Source organism: Carassius auratus, unplaced genomic scaffold, assembly GCF_003368295.1.
Source record: "Carassius auratus strain Wakin unplaced genomic scaffold, ASM336829v1 scaf_tig00214714_1_2670353, whole genome shotgun sequence".
Classification (NCBI taxonomy): domain Eukaryota; kingdom Metazoa; phylum Chordata; class Actinopteri; order Cypriniformes; family Cyprinidae; genus Carassius; species Carassius auratus.
Genome location: NW_020527778.1, coordinates 355,720 through 376,685, shown reverse-complemented (window position 1 = coordinate 376,685; position 20,966 = coordinate 355,720). Strand labels below are relative to the sequence as shown.

General features: G+C 34.2%; 3 protein-coding genes across 6 annotated transcripts in view; 2 read left to right on the top strand and 1 right to left on the bottom strand.

The window, feature by feature from the left end:
* The first annotated feature begins 431 nt into the window (after positions 1–431).
* On the top strand, positions 432–9,035 carry LOC113092687 (V-type proton ATPase 16 kDa proteolipid subunit). Its single transcript, XM_026258398.1, has 3 exons — positions 432–708; positions 6,677–6,860; positions 8,115–9,035. The coding sequence occupies exons 1-3, from the start codon at positions 636–638 to the stop codon at positions 8,317–8,319; spliced, it is 462 nt and encodes a 153-aa protein (XP_026114183.1). The 5' UTR covers positions 432–635; the 3' UTR covers positions 8,320–9,035.
* Positions 9,036–9,538: 503 nt separating this feature from the next.
* On the bottom strand, positions 9,539–13,384 carry nubp2 (nucleotide binding protein 2 (MinD homolog, E. coli)). The gene is made up of 7 exons (XM_026258387.1): positions 13,294–13,384; positions 12,810–12,928; positions 11,527–11,725; positions 11,294–11,448; positions 11,113–11,223; positions 10,964–11,033; positions 9,539–9,828 (listed from the first exon to the last, which is right to left on the bottom strand). The coding sequence occupies exons 1-7, from the start codon at positions 13,304–13,306 to the stop codon at positions 9,692–9,694; spliced, it is 804 nt and encodes a 267-aa protein (XP_026114172.1). The 5' UTR covers positions 13,307–13,384; the 3' UTR covers positions 9,539–9,691.
* Positions 13,385–17,491: 4,107 nt separating this feature from the next.
* The window catches only part of LOC113092655 (trichohyalin-like), a 38,399-nt gene continuing 34,924 nt past the window's right edge, over positions 17,492–20,966 (top strand). For all 4 annotated transcript variants that reach the window (XM_026258332.1, XM_026258333.1, XM_026258331.1 and 1 more), the window contains exon 1: positions 17,492–18,183. In XM_026258332.1, coding sequence (XP_026114117.1) covers positions 18,064–18,183 — 120 coding nt within the window. In that variant the 5' untranslated portion in view covers positions 17,492–18,063. The remainder of the gene's footprint in view (positions 18,184–20,966) is intronic.

Here is a 20,966-nt window from a genome sequence, read left to right as displayed (position 1 = left end):
ACTTTTTTCAAAATCCGTGCTTTATTTACAATTGAGACGTGGAAAGGTTTTCCCTGTCAATATGAAATGATTTAAATAAATTGAAATTCGCGGAATCATTTTAAGAGCATAATATACTCACACCTAGATTATAAACGAATGGTTTTTATTCTAAGGATTTGAATGTCATTAGTTTTAAAGGGAAAGCCCGCAGCGGAGCAAACCATCAGTTCTACTAATAGGGGAGACCGTAAAACTACAAAACCACAAAACCATTAAATCCCTGTCTGCCTTGTACCCGGATGCTTTGTATTTAATGATTTCATAACCCTTGCTATTTCACATTCCTTCTCAGACTCTATTTGGAAAAGTATACCGGCGAATTCCTCTATTTACTCGTTCTCTCAACCCCTCCGATAATCTGATGGTATTTTCCTCGCGGTGTGTCAGGTGACGTTATCAGCCATTTTCTACCGCAGATTCATCCTTCAGGATCCGTTAGGAGCAGCTTCCGTCCTTCGGTTTGGGGTTAAAACCGTTGTTCTCTGCCAAACCGTTTCCCTTCAGAGCCTGGTACCCGTCAGTTTGTACGCACCTGTCCGTGTCCAGCTGCATCTTTTCTGTATAACGGGTTTTGAGGTAAAATTAGAGGAATAATGTCGTCGGGAAGCCCTGAATACTCGTCGTTCTTCGCAGTGATGGGCGCCTCAGCAGCGATGGTCTTCAGCGGTAAATTTTATTTTAAAATATATTTATTCAACATAATAATTATATTTAAATAATTATTTGATCTCGATTGTAATAAAAATCTCTGTTGGTCACATTATTCTTGATATCTGAGATAATATCGTTCTTAATACTGGTATTATTTATTACTATTATAAGAAAATATATATATATATATTTACTGTTATTATTCATCACCTTAAGATTTGACATCAGAAATTATGTCTGCATCATTATAATCCACTCCTGTCACTGCTGTTGCATTGCTCCTGGTGTCGTATGAAATATTTTTAAACTCGTTCTTATCATAAATATGATACATTTCATATTCGTTCAAATCTGCCTTCACATAATGATTTCTGTATGATCGTAATCCATGCATGTCCTATTTGAGAAATTGCTTATAAAATGCATTTATTGTCAGATATTGATATACTATTGTACTTTTTTTCCCACATGCATTGATCCTCACTCAAGTTTGATCGGTTTCAATCAAGAGACTGAACTATTGAATTTAAGGTGCAGCCTGTAGTTGTGCATTAGATAATTATATTAAGTTATGTTAATTTGTTCAGATGCGTATTAGGTTGCATCATATCATCCATCACAAAAGACAACGAAGTAGTCTGAAATAAAGAAAAAAAAAGATCTCTGGTGGATTATTAATAGAAAATTCCTATAGAATGCATTTTTAATAATTTAAACAGAGAAACAACAGCGGTAGTTCTCTCTCATCCATGCGTTTGTGAGTAAATCAATGACTGGTTTCATGAGCTGATGATTTATTATATATATATTTGAGGGATTCTTCTGCTTTAGATGTGAAATGCAGAATAAAGCTGGCAACCGCTCAGTTCTGTTCAGCGTTAAAATAAACCTGAATGTACTTTAATTACTTCATATAATTCATATTCTAGCTCTTAAGGCTGGTTTGCATCAAGGATTATAATTTGCCAGTTATGATAGTTAATGAGTCCACAACAACAGGCATTAACATTATTATACCTAGCAAAAACACTTGGATGGATTCTGATTGGTCGTCTGTGTTTTTATTGTTTAGCATCTGAATTTATTTTTATTTTTTTTCATTTTTTGTTACTCTGTGTTGTAAAACTTATCTACACTAATATATGTCATTCTTGGCCTTTATTGTACACAGCTAATACATAATTTCTTCATAAATTGCTCCGCTTCTCAAACGATTATCTGTTTCAGGTGACATCATCGGGGCCTCTTATTTTCTAAGCCCCTCCCCTTTTATCATCTGAGCCATGTGGCTCCACCCCTTCTATGATCCAATTAATTGTGGGTGTTCAAAACAAGCTCCGCCCTACATTATAAATCCTGTTGTTTCCATAAATATGTCACACTGTAAAGTAAAATGCGTTTTATGTTTTATAAGGTTTTTGTTCAGCTTTTTAAATAATGTTCTGGATCTTATTTTTAGTTTTTATAGCTCAAATATACACTTAAAAGTGTCCTTAAAGTGCATGACTCAAGAAATGTTGTCACAAATGCCGTCGTTAGATCTTAACTTGTAACGAACCCAACACATTTCTTTATACTGGCCAGGAGTGAGGGAATTAGATGCTGATCCAGACAGTAAGTCTGAAGGAACGGATGCATTTGATCTCAGATGTTCCTCACAGAGGAAGTGAGTTATTCTGTGAATCCCTGTCATTCAGGCTCATCTGATCTGATCAACGCTGTGTTTACGTGTGCAAGAAGTGATGTTGTAACTAACTGTGTCTTCGGTAGAGCTGAAGCTAATTTGGGATGTTAGTCTTTGATCTGACTTGGCATCGTGTCCCAGTTCAGTCGGTGCAGTCCTGTGCTTCTTTATAAGTCTCTCTCTAAAGATGCATGTATATGATTAATAAAGCAGGTTAGTATAGCAGAATGCAGTTGTTGCAGGAACGCTATCTTCAGGACTAGTAGGGATGGATTATCTATAGGTAGAGATATAGAGCCCTATGATTTCTGCGATGCAGAAAACGCATACGGAATCAAGGTTTAATGTCACAGAATTTTGAATGAATTAATCAAAAGTTGGTCATTGGACTTGCATCAAATCGCGATATGGACTAATATCTATAAATATTAAGTCGGAAAAGTCTATTTAAATATGAATCCTGCATGGGGTGGGCGATATTGACCTAAATGTATATCTCGATATTGTTTTTTCAATATCTCGATATCGATATTCAGACGGTAATTTTGCTTTCCTTTAAAGAAATGTGTGCAAATTGGCAAAGAAGGTCCAGTTGGTCTTTTGACTTGCTGCATTTTACCTTTAATTGTATGGAATTACTAGTACATGAAAATATGAGACATTATTGATTTAAACATGAGCCAAGTTACTGAACTAAATATTTATTTTAATACAAGAACAGTGCTTTTTCAGTACAATATATGGACGTAATAAATTAATTTTGTGCTTTGTAAACAGTAATAGACTAACAACAATGTGACTGGGATCTAAAGTCTGTAACATTTCTTGAAACCCATCCTTTCACAGAAATCATAATGCTTTAACCTTAAATTATAAAAGGGACATAGCTGTATCTGCACGGGATGATGATGTTCTGAATAAGTAAACATGTTCGATGCATTTCCTCGTTTTGCACCCGCTTTCCGACCACAGTTTTAACAAACTATGTCTATCCTTGAGGACAAACAAGCATTCGATTGTTCTATGCAAAAAGTATTTCCATACTAGTGCCAGTTTGAACTCATATTTCGACGTGGGATAGAGATTAGAGATAACCTCTGTCTCTGATGTTGTCTCCGCTGTACGTGCGGGTGGAGCAAGAGAAAAAGTGAGGAGGAAAATTGTTGCCCAGGCGCAGGTGGGATTCTGTGTCTGTTATTTTCTCTCAATACTGTAGATAAGCAAATGTACACGGTATGATAACAGTACATATCACGGTATATCGTCATAACGGTATATCGTTACAACCCTAGATGCTGTCAACGGTGAGCCTTGCGTCTTCACTAAACTTTGTCAGTTGTATTTGTTTTATGGTTTGGACATTCAAGCGATTAGACGATCGAATGTGTATTATTATATCGAGCTACCATGTTCATTGTGGCACGAACACTCGTATAAACAGTAGCTGTGAAGATCACACGCACAGAGGAACACAGAAACTAGTTGTCAGCGCTGTCCTGTGATTTTATCACTAAAGTAGCTAGAATCTCAAAACTTATTATAGCATATTTTTCTACTTTTGAAGGAACTAGGCTATTTACAACCCACAGCTTCACAATAATACAGAGACGGTATGACTAATTCACACATGCAATCGCTCGTACTGGTACTGTGCTAATTTATCTTTATCTGATCTTTATTTATCTCTTACACCGAGCTATAATCTGTAAGAACTGTTACGAACATAGATAAAATAACTGCTGATAGTGAGCGATGATGTCCGATCGCTCTTTCAATAGGAAAAGATATCCCATCTTTAACAGTCAATCATATTTACAGTACCTTGTCAGTCAACTATGAGGGCAAAACAGAAACAAAATAATCGTTCATTAATCATAATCGAGGTAAAATGTTCAATTATTCGAGGTTTTGATTTTAGGCCATAATCGTCCAGATGCCAATTAACTAATGCAGGTAACTACTGTTAACTAATGAACCTTATTTTAAAAAGTGTTACCCAATATCTATATAAATGATATTTCATTGTTATGATTATTTTAATTTGTTCTACTTAAACTGACTTTGCCATTAAAATAGCTTTGTAGTTGCGGCTGAAATGGCATGAAATTAATTAAAGCACCAACATCTTTCTCTGCAAAAACTCTTCAAGGAAATCAGATTCTTTTACCTGACATTGTGTGTGTGTGTGTGTGTGTGTGTGTGTGTGTGTGTGTTGTTCTCTGAGCACCGAGTGACCACACACACACACACACACACACACTCTCACTCTCTCTCTCTCTCTCTCTCTCTCTCACACACACACACACACTCTCTCTCTCTCTCTCTCTCACACACACACACACTCTCTCTCTCTCTCTCTCTCTCTCTCTCTCTCTCTCACACACACACACACACACACACACTCTCTCTCTCTCTCTCTCTCTCTGGTGGTTCTGTGCCGCACTAGTAGTTGTAATCTTGGTTAATGCAGCAGGGTTACCCTTTAATCCCGGAAACTCAAATAAAACTAAGATTCTTGGCTGAAGGAGCTGTAATGTGCAGCGTTGTGTTAACCGTGAGCAGAATTAACAACTCTACACACGTCAGTGTGTTTCCAAAGATGGAAACTACAGAGGGTTCATGCTGGGAGAAATAAATAAATACAATTAATACAGCCTTTCTAACTCCGTTAATTTGCATGGTTTGAAAAAGCAAAATAAATAAGTAAATAAATAATAATGAAAATGTAGTAGATATTAAAGTGGGAACTCATAGGTATTTTTTACTTGGAACCGTTTGTTATGTTTACAAGTACTTGTCAAACTTATGATCCATATTTCCCATCATGCACTGGGGCTTGAATAATTAAAAAGCTAAAATTTTTCACTGTATTTGAGTTGTATTTACACTGTTTTATGGTTGCTTTTTGATCTCAGGTTTAGTAAATTACTGTTTTGTGACATCTGGAGTTCATTTTATACTCCAAATGATTCATTTATACTCCAACACTATTCACTGATTGTTACAGTCATTGTGTGGTGTACGAAGGTCTCTGTGTTATATCGGTTAATAATTATACAGATTGGACATATTATCTTTATAGGATTACAATCTGTCTATCTGCTTACTTACAGATTGTATTTAATTCAATACTTAAGTTTTACTTTAAATATACGTGTGCAAACCTTGCAAAAGAAAGAAAACTGAAGTGTATATTACTTATTGTTTTTTTCCCCCAATGCATTAAATAACTTATTTAAGCACACTTTTTTTTTTAAGTGATGCACTATTTAAGTAAAATTTACAAATAAAGAGTCAATCATATTTACTAGGAATTCCCAACTTATACTATATAGGTTTAATTACTAATAATTATGTTTAGACTTTTATTTGTCAAAGTTTTGTAAATTAACTAACCTTTTCTGTGTGAGAATTGTTTCCAAGCTTTTTACAAGTGAATCTTATCCTACTCCACAAATAGTTTATTTTCATTTAATTTATTCTGATGTGCAAGAATAACTAAAAACCACAAGACAAAAACACAACAAAATTACTAAAACTTAATACAGAATACATAAAAATAAAAAACAATGTAATGTCAATGAACCTAAAATAAGTCACCCATCTACCAGTGCTTCAATTATTATATTTTCTCCGTGCTTCATTTCTTTTGTCAGTATTATTGGGAGTGAATTCCTTAGTGAAAATATTAAGTGCTATTGCTTTTTGCTGCAATCTTCAATTTTTACTATTTTTAATTATGTTTTTTTTGAAGGAACTAATCCTGAGTATTACATTTTAGTTGAAAAGCGTTGTTGCTGTTATTCTCCTAAGTTGTCAGATTTATGATTTTCATCTTGGACAAAACATGCAACGTGCAAACAACTCTTAGCATTGCAGTATGTGATAGAAATGCCTTAGCATTCAGTTTTTTCCACTTGCAATCTGTTCAGAAGTGTAAAACTCCAGCTTACTCATGTTTTGCCCTTATGGTTTCACTACTGAACACTGCAGAACCATTGCAGAGGACGTGAATCATGCTGTTTCTGCAGAGTTGAGAAATTATGCAATTTTACACATCATCCAATATACACCTGATCACTTTCTTATTGAAATTCTGTATGATATTGGTAATGATTTTTCCATCATTTAGAGCGGGACAGAGGGTATAGATACAGCGCTGTTTGAGTGCACTTTCATTGGGATGTCAAATAATGTGACCTTCATGTTTACACTGTTTTGTAGTAATTCTAAAGGAAAGTGTGCATGAAGAGTAAGCGGTGTGTGTGTGTGTGTGTGTGTGTGTGTGTGTGTGTGCAGCGCTGGGTGCGGCGTATGGCACGGCGAAGAGCGGCACGGGGATCGCTGCCATGTCTGTGATGCGTCCGGAGCTGATCATGAAGTCCATCATTCCTGTGGTCATGGCGGGAATCATCGCTATATACGGACTGGTGGTGGCCGTCCTCATCGCCAACAGCATCTCAGACAAGATCACTCTGTACAAGTGAGTTACAGATCAGCACTTCTGTTCAACTCCCATTCAGATCAGGGTTATTACAGAAAACTGAAAGATAAACCAACTAAAAAAACCTAAAACATTTTTGTTACCTCAGATGACTGAAATTATTTTTTATATATATATATATATATATATATATATATGTATGTATATATAATTTTTGTTTTGTTTTTTTCAGCTAGTTGCCATAGGAACTTGTCACACTTTCATTTAGTTGAACTAGATGTCCTGAAATAAACTAAAATTTAAATAAAAATAATAAAAACTATATAGAGATACAAAAAATGTGAAAAATACAGCAAATTTTTTTTTTTTACTAAAATTTAACATTGAAAAAAATCAAACCCAATTCATAGTATTATTAAATATCCTATAATATTACCTTACTAAAATAACACATATTCATGTTATTATATTATATATTATAGAATTTCTGTTGTTGATTCCAGTAGTATTCTTGCAGTTTTATCTGTATTGCTGATATTATTTTTGTGTGATTTTGTTTTTCAAAACATTTATACATTTCTTTAGAACTATATATTAGTAATTTAATTATTGAATTATTTATTTTTAATGAATTCATTTATTTTTATATAAATTTATTTTAATTCAATTAAATTTGGTTATCTTATACACCTTTATATATATTATTATAATTTGTTTTAATTGCTTGATATATCAATACCTTTTTAGCACTAGTTTACTGTAGATAAATTTCACTCTCTAAAAATGTTTCCATTTTAAAAAGAGTAAATTATTTGAATCTTGACAATTTATTAGGTCTCATTCACTAATAATTATGTGGATAATTTCCATTTGCACCAAAACATTTTTTTTATTATTATTTATTTATTCATGTACCATATTTTCCAGACTATAAGTCGCACTTTTTTTCATAGTTTGGCTGGTCCTGCGACATAGTCAGGTGCGACTTATTTATCAAAATTAATTTAACATGAACCAAGAGAAAACATTACCGTTTCCAGCCGCCAGAGGGCGCTCTATGCTGCTCAATGCTCCTGTAGTCTACACTGAAGACATAGAGCGCCCTCTCGCGGCTGGAGACGGTAATGATTTCTCTTGGTTCTTGGTTCTAAATAAATGCGACTTATATATGTTTTTTTCCTCATCATGACATATTTTTGGACTGATGCGACTTATACTCAGGTGCGACTTATAGTCTGAAAAATACAGTAGTTATTTCTTTGTCTAACTGTCTGATTGTTGTGTGTGTGGCAGGAGTTTCTTGCATCTGGGCGCAGGTCTGAGTGTGGGTCTGAGTGGGCTTGCGGCTGGGTTTGCCATCGGCATCGTGGGAGACGCAGGCGTCCGTGGCACCGCCCAGCAGCCTCGCCTCTTCGTCGGCATGATCCTCATCCTGATCTTCGCTGAAGTCCTGGGTCTCTACGGCCTCATCGTAGCTCTGATTCTCTCAACCAAATAAACTGGCAGACAGCACGCTGCGCTGCCGGACCACACATGGAACAAAACGTGACGAGAGAGGAAAATAAATAAATCGGTACCTTAAACTAAAATGAAATTAGATGAGTTGAGAGGTCAGGAGATCAATCTTACACTTTACAACAGGCTCTGCGTTTGGTTTTATCTGTACAGTCGACTCGGTTTTGATTTCTTGTAAATGTGGTATATAGTGATTTCGTCCTGTGTCTGTGAAGAAGAAAAAAATATCTATAATAATAATGCTGTAATAATCTCATTCTGTTTGTTTCCATCGATCTGTTCTCTTTGTGTTAGAGCGGGAACGCCGCCGGTTCCCGTCACGTGATTTGGGAGTTGTATACAGATTTCCACATTGGTGTCAAGAAGTGTTTGTGAAGTGGAAAAACGCACTGGCGAATCTGTACGTGGAATGAAATCGGTTTGGTTTACGTCCGCTTCTGTTTTCCGTTGATTTTATTTTTTAATTTATTGAGAATATTGTTCATGGAAATGTACTTGAAGCTCCTCAGATGCTTTGAATTGATATTTATATAAACATAAATATATATATATATATGAGAATAGAGCTGCACTGGGTCTGCTGCAGATGTTTGGGAGTATTTCAGCTCGATGTGTGTATTTCTGGTTGTTATCTGTGATGTTTGGTTGTATTAAAGGTGTGCGTGTGCCCCTCGATGGGTCTCACAAGTGTAATTTCCACATGTGTGTGTTCCCTGTGCTTCTTCATCATCAGACGTGTGTTTGCCTTCAATCTCAACCTTGAAAATAATTCATGTTTAACATCCTTAAAACATTTATTTTAAGAGTAAATTACTTGATTGTTCACTATCCATTACATGGTCTCATTTACTAGCAATTATGTGGATTATTTCTAATCACACAATTCTTGTCATCACAACACTTGCATACACACGGATTTGCCTCTAATGCAATGGTTCTCAATCTTTTCGATATTTTCTTAGGTATTCCTGAAAAAACTTGCTTGTTTTTAAACTTTTTTTTTTTTTTTTTTTTACAGAATCTGGGTTTAAAATAATGACACTTAGTCCTTATATATTCTATAAGTCCTTATATATTCTAATAAAAAACAAAATTACAAAAGACAAAAAAACCTGTAAAGAGACTAAATATTTGTTGGCATTGGAAATAATGGAACAGGCCAAATGTCTTCCTTACTTTTAAACAGGGACAAAAGGACACCATTCCTTGTATATTTGTCTTTTTTATTGAAAGCTACACTAGTATGAAACGCATTGCTTTATCAATAACACATGTAGTATTCTCCAGCTTCAGACAGATAAATCCTCTCATTATAAATGACTCAGTCCTGTATTGATGTGTTCAGTCAGTGTGTTTCAGGCGTCCAGGCTGCTGAGGAGAGTGTTTGCTATCTGACTGATGGCTGTGTATGTGCTGCTGTCCGGAAACGCCTGCAGGAAGTCCTGTCCCTCCTCTAAAGACGCGGTCAAGAGCGGATCCAGCGGTACTGAGCCTACACACACACACACGCGTGCATTTAAACATTATAGGATGTGAAGAACAGACCTGCTTCTAAAACTCATTTTTTCTTATTTAATAACAACAAATAATTATATTGTAATTATTTGTGACCCTGGAGCACAGTCTTAAGTCTCTGGGGTAAATTTGTAGCAATAACCCAAAAAACATTGTATGGGTCAAAATTATAGATTTTTCCTTTATGACAAAAATCATTAGGATATTAAGTAGAGATCATGTTTCATGAAGATATTTTGTAAATCTCCTACCGTAAATATATCAAAACTTAGTTTTTGATTAGTAATATGCATTGCTAAGAATTCATTTAGACAACTTTAAAGATGATTTTCTCAATATTTAGATTTTTTTTGCACCCTCAGATTCCAGATTTTCAAATAGTTGCATCTCAGACAAATATTGTCTGATCCTAATAAACCAGACATCAATGGAAAGAATATTTATAAATAAAAAAAATCACACTTATGACTGGGTTTGTGGTCCAGGGTCAGATGTACTGTAAATAATAATAATTGTGATTATGTGTAAGAGTTATTATCAGCATAAAAAGTTCAGTGAAAGCTTAAACATTGAACATGAATTCAAGTATGTATTAGTATTTGGTTTGTATGTCTTGCACTCCATCATGTTTTAAGAAGTTCCACAGATAATCTTAAAATTACAAATAATTATAAATTATATATATATATATATATATATATATATATATATATATATATATATATATATATATATATATATATATAATATAATATAATATATATATATATATATATATATATATATAAACAATTTAAAATATAAAAATGTATAAATTCAACATTTAATATATTTTCTATACACACACACACACACACATATTTATTAAAATGTATTTCCAGACCGCAGAATCTTTATCTTTAGTATAGCATGTTTTAGTATAGCATGTTTGTTTAATTTAGCTTTCTCAGACTGATCTACAGTGTGACGTCAGACATTAGGACCACACTATCATCTCATCTATGCTGCACTCAAATCTCATTGAAATAAACACAAAATGAAATGCTGTGCGCCATCGAGTGGTGAGTGGTGGAACAGCACGAGTGAAAAGTGTTGGTTGATCGGCACATTACCTAGAAACACAGATCCTGTGAGCTTGGCTAATTCCTCACCTCCACCTTTAGAGAAAATGTTACTGCACTCCTGAAAAACACAGCTCAGTGTTCAAATACAGATCGTTTGATTGCATTTTCCCGTATAGCTGTATGTGTTTGATACTCACAGAACAGTGTGGACACACAAAGCCACTCATGTTCTCCACGATGCCCAGGATTTTCACAGCGGTCTTCTTACAGAAGGTGATCTCGCGCCGCACATCTCCTGTAGACACCGCCTGCCGTTTGAAAAGGGTGTTAAAGCACGTTATTCAGCAGATTAGAGATCCACAGCATCGTTGTGTTCACCTGTGGAGTAGTGACCAGCACGGCTCCGTCCACTCTGTGTTTGCGCAGGTTCTCCAGCACGGCCAGGTGTTCGTCTGATGTCCCCGGGGGCGTGTCCACTAGCAGAACGTCCAGTTCTCCCCACGCCACATCACTGACAAACTGCCCAATCAGAGCTGAGGAAGAGACGAGGGATGTGAAACCTGAACGCATCAGGTTCCAAAGTTCAAGTGGTTAAATGGCAACCGTCAGACCTGTTTTTTTGGGCCCCCTCCATATGACGGCCTCATCCGAATCCTCCAGCAGGAAGCCGATGGACATGATGGCGAGCTGCTGCTGGGGGTCTGCGTACACAGGAACCCACCCTGCGTCACACTGATGCACCTCCGGCTTCCCCACACTCAGCATCCGCGGGATACTGGGCCCACACAGATCCACATCCAGGATTCCCACCTGGACACCAAAATATACAGCATCACATCATGACCGACAGAATAGAGTCTAGGAGATCAGACCATAATAGAATACAGCAGATCAAAATACAATAGAACACAAAAGAATAGAATATAGCAAAAGAGAACGGAATAGTGCAGAATAGAATAGAGTAGACTGAATAAAACATGATAGAATAAAATACAGCACAATATAATGGAATACAGCAAACTAAATCAAATACAGCACAGTAGTATAGAGCAGCATATAATAATATACAGCAGAATACAGCATAATAGAGCAGAAGAAAATAAATGAAATAGAGCAGAATATAATAGAACAGAGCACCATAGAATCGAATACAGTGGCATATAGAAAAATACAGCACAATATAATAGAATAAGGCATAATAAAATAGAGCAGCATAAAACTAAATAGAGCAGCATAGAACTGAATAGAGCAGAGCAGAATAAGTTAAATAGAGCACAGTACAATAGAGCAGAATATAATGGAACATAGCACAACAGAATAGAATATAGCAGAATAGTAAGAAAATAATAAAGTCTAATAGAATGGAGCAGAATATAATTCAGCACAATATAACATAATAAAGCATAAGGTAATAGAACACAATAGATTAGATTTACAATAGATCTGCAAAGAATTTAATAAATTGAATAAACAGAATTGAGCACAATTTAATGTAACAGCAGCATAGAATTTAACAGAGCACAAGAGAATATAATAGAATTGTGAACAGAGCACAATATAAGAGTAAAGCAGAATAGAATTAAGTTAAATTTAATAAAATTCAATAGAACAAAACAGAACTGAGCACAATATAATAGTTCTGCACTGAATTGAATAGAGCAGAATAACATGAAATGCAGCACAGTAGAATAGAATATAACAGGACATAACTGAATTGAGCACAATGGGATATAAAAGAATTGTGGACAGAGCAGAATAGAATCGAATAGAGCAAAACAGAACTGAGCACAATATTACAGAATAGTTCTGTATTGAATTAAATGAAGAAGAATGAAATGCAGAATAGAATAGAGGGGAACAGAATAAAACAGAATAGAACTGAGTGGTATTTGACCTTCTTGCCCGCGTGTTTGAGCGCCAGGGCGAGTTCAGTGGTGATGGTGCTCTTCCCCACTCCACCTTTACCAGACAGAACCAGAACCACGTGCTTCACCTGATGCAGATTACTTTTCTCTGAGAGACAGGCGCACATGTGAGATTCGGGTTAATTCACCCATTTATAGATATTTAGACATTGTGTTACTTTACACTTTATTAAGACCGCTTACAAAAATACTGCAGTGGTACAGTGATGCTAAAATGTAATATCATGGTACCTTGATATAGACCTTAGTACTGAATGATCGATTACCATAATGTGTAGCAATGGAAGTCCAAAGAATAGCATCATAGCAAAATGCTCATATTATTGAAATTATCTTTCTTTATTCCGTTGCATTTTATGACAACGTAAATTAATAGTTGTGAAGTGATTCAGTTGTATATTACATAAACATTTGTTATGAAAAAGTCTCGCTGTTTGCTGCGATCATACTCACCGCTGCTGTCCATGTTTATTTTACTTCCGCAATACGTCGAATGACGTTTTACGTTGTTGAGCCCGCCTAAGAGCAAGCTCGTCCAATCACACACAAGAATGCGACGCATCTGACGTTACAATTGGTCATTAAGCCGACTTAGTCACGCCACTGTTAATATTCTTTATTTAATTATTTATATATATATATATATATATATATATATATATATATATATATATATATATATATATATATATATATATATATATATATATATAATTAAACATAGCAGCGGTTAGTATGTTCGCAGCAAACAGCGAGACTTTTTCATAACAGATGTTTACATACAACTATATATATAGGCTATATATTAATCTCTCCTTATACCCTACATTTAGTTTCCTGATTAAATAATGTCAGGCCCAGTTTGAGCATTAGTGAAGAGTAATAGTTATTTTAAATAACTCTAGCTTAATGGTGTACTCTTAAGAGATTTTTACCCCTCCAAAAGTGCTTTGTTAAGAAAAGCTCTGTATGAATTTAATTTATTATTATTATAACAGATGAGATGTTATAATGATATTTTATTATTATTGGTTTGGAGTAAGAATTATGATAACACTCAGTATAAGGGTCTAGTAATATATTAAGAATTGTTATAAGTAGTCAAATTAGTATTGCTATTATTTTTATTCATATTGGAGGTTTAGAGAATTTGTTTTCAGTGTTTTATTTTTTATTTGATTCAAATTTAAATGACTGTATGCACTCATGCACTATAACTGTTAAGAAATCAGATTTATTTGGGAATGCCATTTTCTGTTTATGCACGTGCATTTGTATTTATAAAGACCGTTTCTGCTTTGCCAGCCTGTTCTGATAATGCTTTTTTAGATAGATAGATATATATATAGATAGATAGATATTCATTATCCATTACTATGATCTTAAACTATGACATGCAGTATTAAGTACAGAATAATCCATTTATATCAAAATAGCTAAAAGTAGACATTCTACTAATCTAAGAATATTAGTTTACAAACGTCCGAAGTTATAATTATAATTTATTTCAATTAGATACTTTTTTTAACACAACAGACAACACAGTTGATTTTATATGATTAGAAAAGCATTAACTTACACAAAAATGCTACTTATAAACAGTCAGGTACAGTACAGTATGGCAGTAAAGCCAGTTTGTGTGTTTTAAATTATATTTCTATTATATTGATGTTTATTTGCACAAACGCACAAGGAATTTATGGTTTCCTAGAGCTCTATGTACATAAAATAATCAAGGTTAAAAGGATTAAGAATGAAAATAAAACTGTAAAAATAAAGAAGTAAATAATTAATACAATAAAAAGTAAATTAAATTAAAAATGAAAGTATAAAGAAGTTGTATATGAACTAATACATGCACAAAAATTGATTAGACTTTTACATAAAGTCAAAAACAGATCACTTTAAATTGTTTACTTCCTTAATGCATATTTCTGTTTTTATTGGAGATGATTCATCTGTACATGCTGTTCCAAAGAAATACTTCTTTCTAATCTTTACTGAGAACTGAAGCGGTTTCTCTTCCTCTGAGATGACTTTCCTTTTGCGCTGATGTCTCTGGAGGTTATTGGACTGGATAATGATTTAGTCGTTGTTTCAACAAGCCCTCATTCTGTCTGGCTCATCAAATATCAGAAATATGTCATGTATTACAGAAGCATTTCCGCTGGCTGGCTATTGATCTGCATTCTGACAGAAAACTCTAAAAAGTCCTGAAGGATCCAACAACACACAAAGGCACTTTTTATTTCTTAGATTATGCACTTAATATGTCTTCTTGTACATTATGCCCATTTTAATAATGACATCCCAAAACCCAGAAAAGATGTGCATTTTTTATATTTTCAATATTAATCAACATGAATCAAATTATTCTATAGTTAGTAAGACCTATAATAAATAGTAAACAGTAAAGTCAAACACGTGTCATTCTTTCTGTTAGAAAGAATATAGAATATAGAGCCTTTCTGTTTCATGTTTTTGTATTTGTGTTGCATTTGAGAAGTGTTGCTTATCATTTTGCTTAAAAAATACTGTGCCAATATTCTGAATTCAAAAGTTTTGCAAATAGAAGAACAGACCTGTGATAGACATTGCATGATAATGTACTTATTTAATGAATTGGTTTTCTATAGTTTTGTGTGTTGTAGGCGAGCATGTGGACCTCCATCCAGCTGCTGGTTCCTCAAGCCACATGGCACTGACCACATCCAAACAGATGTTCAGCATCTGCTTTTCTAACCTTGTGAACAGACAGATACTGGGAACCAAGTCTAGGTGACATTAAAGGCCAGAAATCAGGTTTAATGCACACTGAAAATCAATATATGTTCATGCATTATACTTGCATTATGCATTATATTTTTTAAAGCATCATGATATTCTTCGTATTATCATTGGAATACCATGTATATGAGTTAGAGAGTATATATGTCTGTTGCTCAGAGATGGCAATATATGATGATCTTCATGCTGGCCAATACCAACAGCTGCATTATCACCTCTACCACACACACACACACACACAAACACACACACACATCCGCCAACTATGGTCTCTGAATCACCCATCATCATAGATGGGTAACCTCATGTAACCATAGCAACAGTAAGATGAGCGAACACTGTGAAGAGTTAGTGCGAGGAGGAGTAAAACGAGTTTGATCGGTGTAATTACAGGATATTCTCAGAGCCAGAAAAGCTGGATTTGCCTCTATTAATGTCTACATCGTGAGTTAGAATGATAGAGAAACTGCTGTCAGTGGAGTCGGACTTATGCACGACTCGAACGACACACGAACTATGAGTTTTGAGTCAGCTGTATGTTGGAATAGAGGAGGAGGTTTTTGGCTTTAAAAACACATTTCAATAGAGGTGGATTGGTATCGCTCATGACCTAATGCAATGAAAACGAACTGATAATGAACCCTGTTTAGTTTTGTAATACTGTATTTATTCTGGATCATATCATGTTCATCAGTGCATGTGATACTACAGGAAAAAGATTCATTATCTTAATCGGTAGATAAAATGAGGTAGAATATCCTATGTCAAATGAATGTCATGAATAGTTTAATGATGACCTTGAGATATTGAGGTTATTGAGAAATGTGTCATATTTTATTCAGTATTAATGCTATCATAAAGACTTCAGGTACTCTCATTTGAAGAGTTTCTCTTTGCAGATTTTCCAGGACAGTGTTAATGACTTGCTAATTTGAGCAAATCAGAGGGTTTGTCTTTAAATTGACTATGTTGTTTTAAAAACAGATTTATGAATCATAAAATGTTATTATTGCCTTTGAACTTGTATTAATAGCTGCCTACAAAATGATCAAATAATAATTTTCTTTAAATAAAGAATAAAGTTTTGTGCCACCGAGAGATTATGAACACTGTTCCCTTTTGTAATTTTATTGCACATATACTATATACACATATGCAAAAAAATATATTTTTATTTTTATTTAAATATGTACAAATCAATTTGTTTTAATATAGTGTAATAAATATTTTATTAAAACATATTAAGATATATTATGAATGTATGAATAAAGACAATAACATAAATATTTAAATATCTAAATTATATTTTTATTATGATAAATCAATCTTAAGTATATATTAAAAAGTTAGTTTTGAAATAAATATATATATATATATATATATATATATATATATATATATATATATATATATATATATATATATATATATATATATATATATATATATATATATATATATATATATATATATATATATATATATATATATGGCATTAAGGCCAACCGGGGGCACTAGAGAGCCGCTCAGGTAGGATTGGTCACTCTCTGTGGGCGTTAAAGGGTAGTTATTAAAGATCTTAATGCATGAATTATTTAGTGTTGCGCTTTTTCATTTTATAACCTGCTGAAAATGACTGAAACACCGTTTAAATCCTTAAAAAATACTGACTGTAAGTTTATAATAACTTAAGTTTACCCCGTGCACAGTCCACCTACCTTGAAGCTTGTTATTACGCATAAAATTTGAGCGATTGAAGAATCTGATTGGACGCTGACTTTCTCTGACTATAAAAATTAGGCGTGTCCCTTCACGTGATTTGCTTATGGCGTCTGTCAGTTAAGTCGTGCCCCGCCCTCTTCGTTCCTGCGAGTGTATTGAGTGTGTAGTGTGTGACCGTGGGAAACAGACACACCGCGGCCGCACAGATCTGAGAAAACCCGTCTTTGAAGCGGAAGGTCTCTAGTGAATCCACACCGAGACGCATCATGCAGTCTCGGGATAGTTGTCGTCATGTCTCGCTGAAAGGTTCGTCAGGAGCGGTGAGCTAGTGGAAAGTAAACACCTCTTCTCCATCACTGAGTGGTTCTATAAGTTTGCCACAGTATTTTAGAACTCGCACTGTAACGCATCGGCGCGCATCCGTGTGCCTGCGGGGACGCGCATGGATCGAGAGCGCGGACTGGATCCTCTCAGAAATCAACCCAAGAGAGCTCGGCTGAATTTAAACTTTTTTTTAACAACAACAACAAAATATATTATTATTGTCCTCGTTGTGTGGTTCCTATCAAATTAAAATTGGCATAAAATAAATCGTCGCAGTGAGTTTGTGATGAGGCGGACTGCAGCGCGCGCGGGAGGACTCTCCACTGGAAGAATTATTGCGCAGTTTTTAAAATAACGGAAAATCGGGAGCTCGCTCGCGGCGTAGAGAGTATGTCTTCGAAAGATAACGCCTGCCGACAATTCCAGGCTAATATTTTCAACAAGAGTAAATGCCAGAACTGCTTCAAAGCTCGAGACGCGCACCTGCTGAGTGATGAAGACTTCACACAGGTGAGTTACCCCTAATATTAATATTAATCCATCTGTGAAGAGAGCGAGTAATTACTTAACGCGCGACTGGACTGATGACTTGCGGTGTCAAATAACTTAACTAATGACCTGCAAGCTGCTTCAAAAGTAGACTAACAACAAAGTTGATTTAAACATGGTAGACGGCGTTTTAGTGCCACGCAAAAAAAAATAAAAAAAAAAAATTACGAGATTAAAGTCGTAATATTACGCGAATAAAGTCGAAATATTACGAGAATAAAGTCAAAATATTACAAGATTAAAGTCGAAATATTACGAGATTAAAGACGAAATATTACGAGATTAAAGTCGAAATATTTCGAGAATAAAGTAGAGATTGTTTGTGAATAAAGTCTAAATATTACGAGATTAAAGTCTAAATATTTTGTGAATAAAGTTGAAATATTACGAGATTAAAGTCGAAATATTTCGTGAATTAAGTAGAAATATTACGAGATTATACTCGAAATATTTCGTGAATAAAATCAAAATATTTTGTGAATAAATTCGAAATACTTTGTGAATAAAGTCGTAATACTAAGAGAATAAAGTCTAAATGTTTCGAGGACTTAAATATCACTCTCTTATAATATTATAATATATATATTTTTTTAACCTGGCACTAAAACGCCGTCAAATATGAAATATTTAAATAAATATTATTTCATATATATATATATATATATATATATATATATGTGTGTGTGTGTGTGTGTGTGTAATTATACACACACATATATTTCTCCTAAACCAACTAAAAGGTTCCTATCAATCCATATAAAGCCTTCAAAACTACACTAACATGGTAATACTATGGTTTTTAGACATTGTACCATGGTCCAAAGTTGGCTCCCCATTATATTATGACAATATAACCTTACCATAATACCATATTTTGGATGTGTACTATGGTAAATACAGTAAATTCTTTCAACCTTTATTTGTAAAACTAGACCTCAGGTTTATAACTAATAACATTTTTTCTGCAGGATGTGCTTGGTAAATAGTAGTTAAATATTAGGGTTGCTTGAAAGTTTGTAGGTTCAAACCCTATCGAGGTTTATCCATAGGGTGGATTGTTATTAAAATATGAAGTGATGATGCAAAGAAAGACGTGAAAGCAAGCGATTATGTCTTTGAATGTGTGAGAGAGAAATCCAGAGAAATGAGCCTCAGTCTTTTTTTAGAAAGCACTTAGAAATTGAGTTGACAGTGAATTGAAACAGGTCTTTAGTATCTGTAAAGGCAGTCAAAGTCATATGTTAAGAGTCCAATCCTCCTGGCTGTGGAGTTTACTTATTTTTGAGGTTCAGATTGAGATTGAGTTTTTGATTCTGATGTCTTCTTTCTTCCTGCTCTAAAGGTCCACATGAAACCCATTTTACTTCTGTGATTTGATGTATTTCCAAGTGAATCTAAGATATTAATCACAAAAGTATAATATATACTTATATACAATCAGAAAATATAATATATTATAGTGAAATGTCTTGGCAAAATAATAAAGTTATGCATTTTTGAGCATAAGGTCAAAATTAAGTCAGAAATGCAAACTCAAAGTCATAATATTTTAAGTATGAAGTCGAAATAAATTCGAAGCATGATTAAAGTTGTAATTTTGAGAATCAAGTCACAAGAATAAAATTGTACCGTAGCAAAGTTGTAATATTTTGAGTATGAAGTTAAAACTATGAGAAATAAAAATAATATATAGTGTTACGAAAATAAATTCATAGCATTACAAGATTAATATTGCAATATTTTAGACGAAAATAAAGCTGTAACATTATAGAAATTAATATAGTACAAGTTGTAATATTTTGTGAATAAAGTAGTATATTGTGTAAGTTAATTATTTTATAATATAAAAAAACCTACAAAAGTAGAAGAAACAGCTTGAATATTACAATGAAAACGTCTCTGGACTTTAGTAATATTCTACTTTATCTAAAAGTAAAACTTTATTAATATAAAAAAAATTCTACAACTTTCTTGAAATATGACTATAATATTTTCAATATCCCAGAATATTATGCTTCTAATCTCGTTTTGCAAAATAACGGAAATTGAGTAGATTTTGATTTCATCTTGACATTAAGAATTTTATGTTACATCATGATTACCGTACTTTTCGGACTATAAGTCGCATTTATTTAGAACCAAGCACCAAGAGAAAACATTACCGTCTCCAGCCACGAGAGGGCGCTCTGTGTCTTCAGTGTAGACTACAGGAGCACTGAGCAGCATAGAGCGCCCTCTGGTGGCTGTAGATGGTAATATTTTCTATTGGTTCATTTCTCTTGGTTAATTTCTCTAGGTTCATGTCAAATAAATTTAGGTAAATAAGTCGCACCTGACTATAAGTCACAGGACCAGCCAAACTATGAAAAAAAGTGCGACTTATAGTCCGGAAAATACGGTGCATTCAAAATTATATACTTTACTTAAAGGAGCATTGCGTAGGTTCTGAAATTTCTAACTGTTATTGACACCATTGGCCGTTAGAGGAACTGGAGCCAGTCTCATGCTCATTCTCAGTGCGCAGAGGAACACGCTCTTTTTTTTTTTTACTTCGAGGAGGGTCCGTGGGTGTCTGAATTGTGCTGGAGGCTGGTCGCTTCTTTCCATCCGCAGAGTCCATTTACATTTACATTACATTTATTCATTTAGCAGACGCTTTTATCCAAAGCGACTTACAGATGGAAACAGTTTTCCATTTGAAAGCACTATTGCCGCTGCTTACTATAATGGCTGGCGTGCCGTAC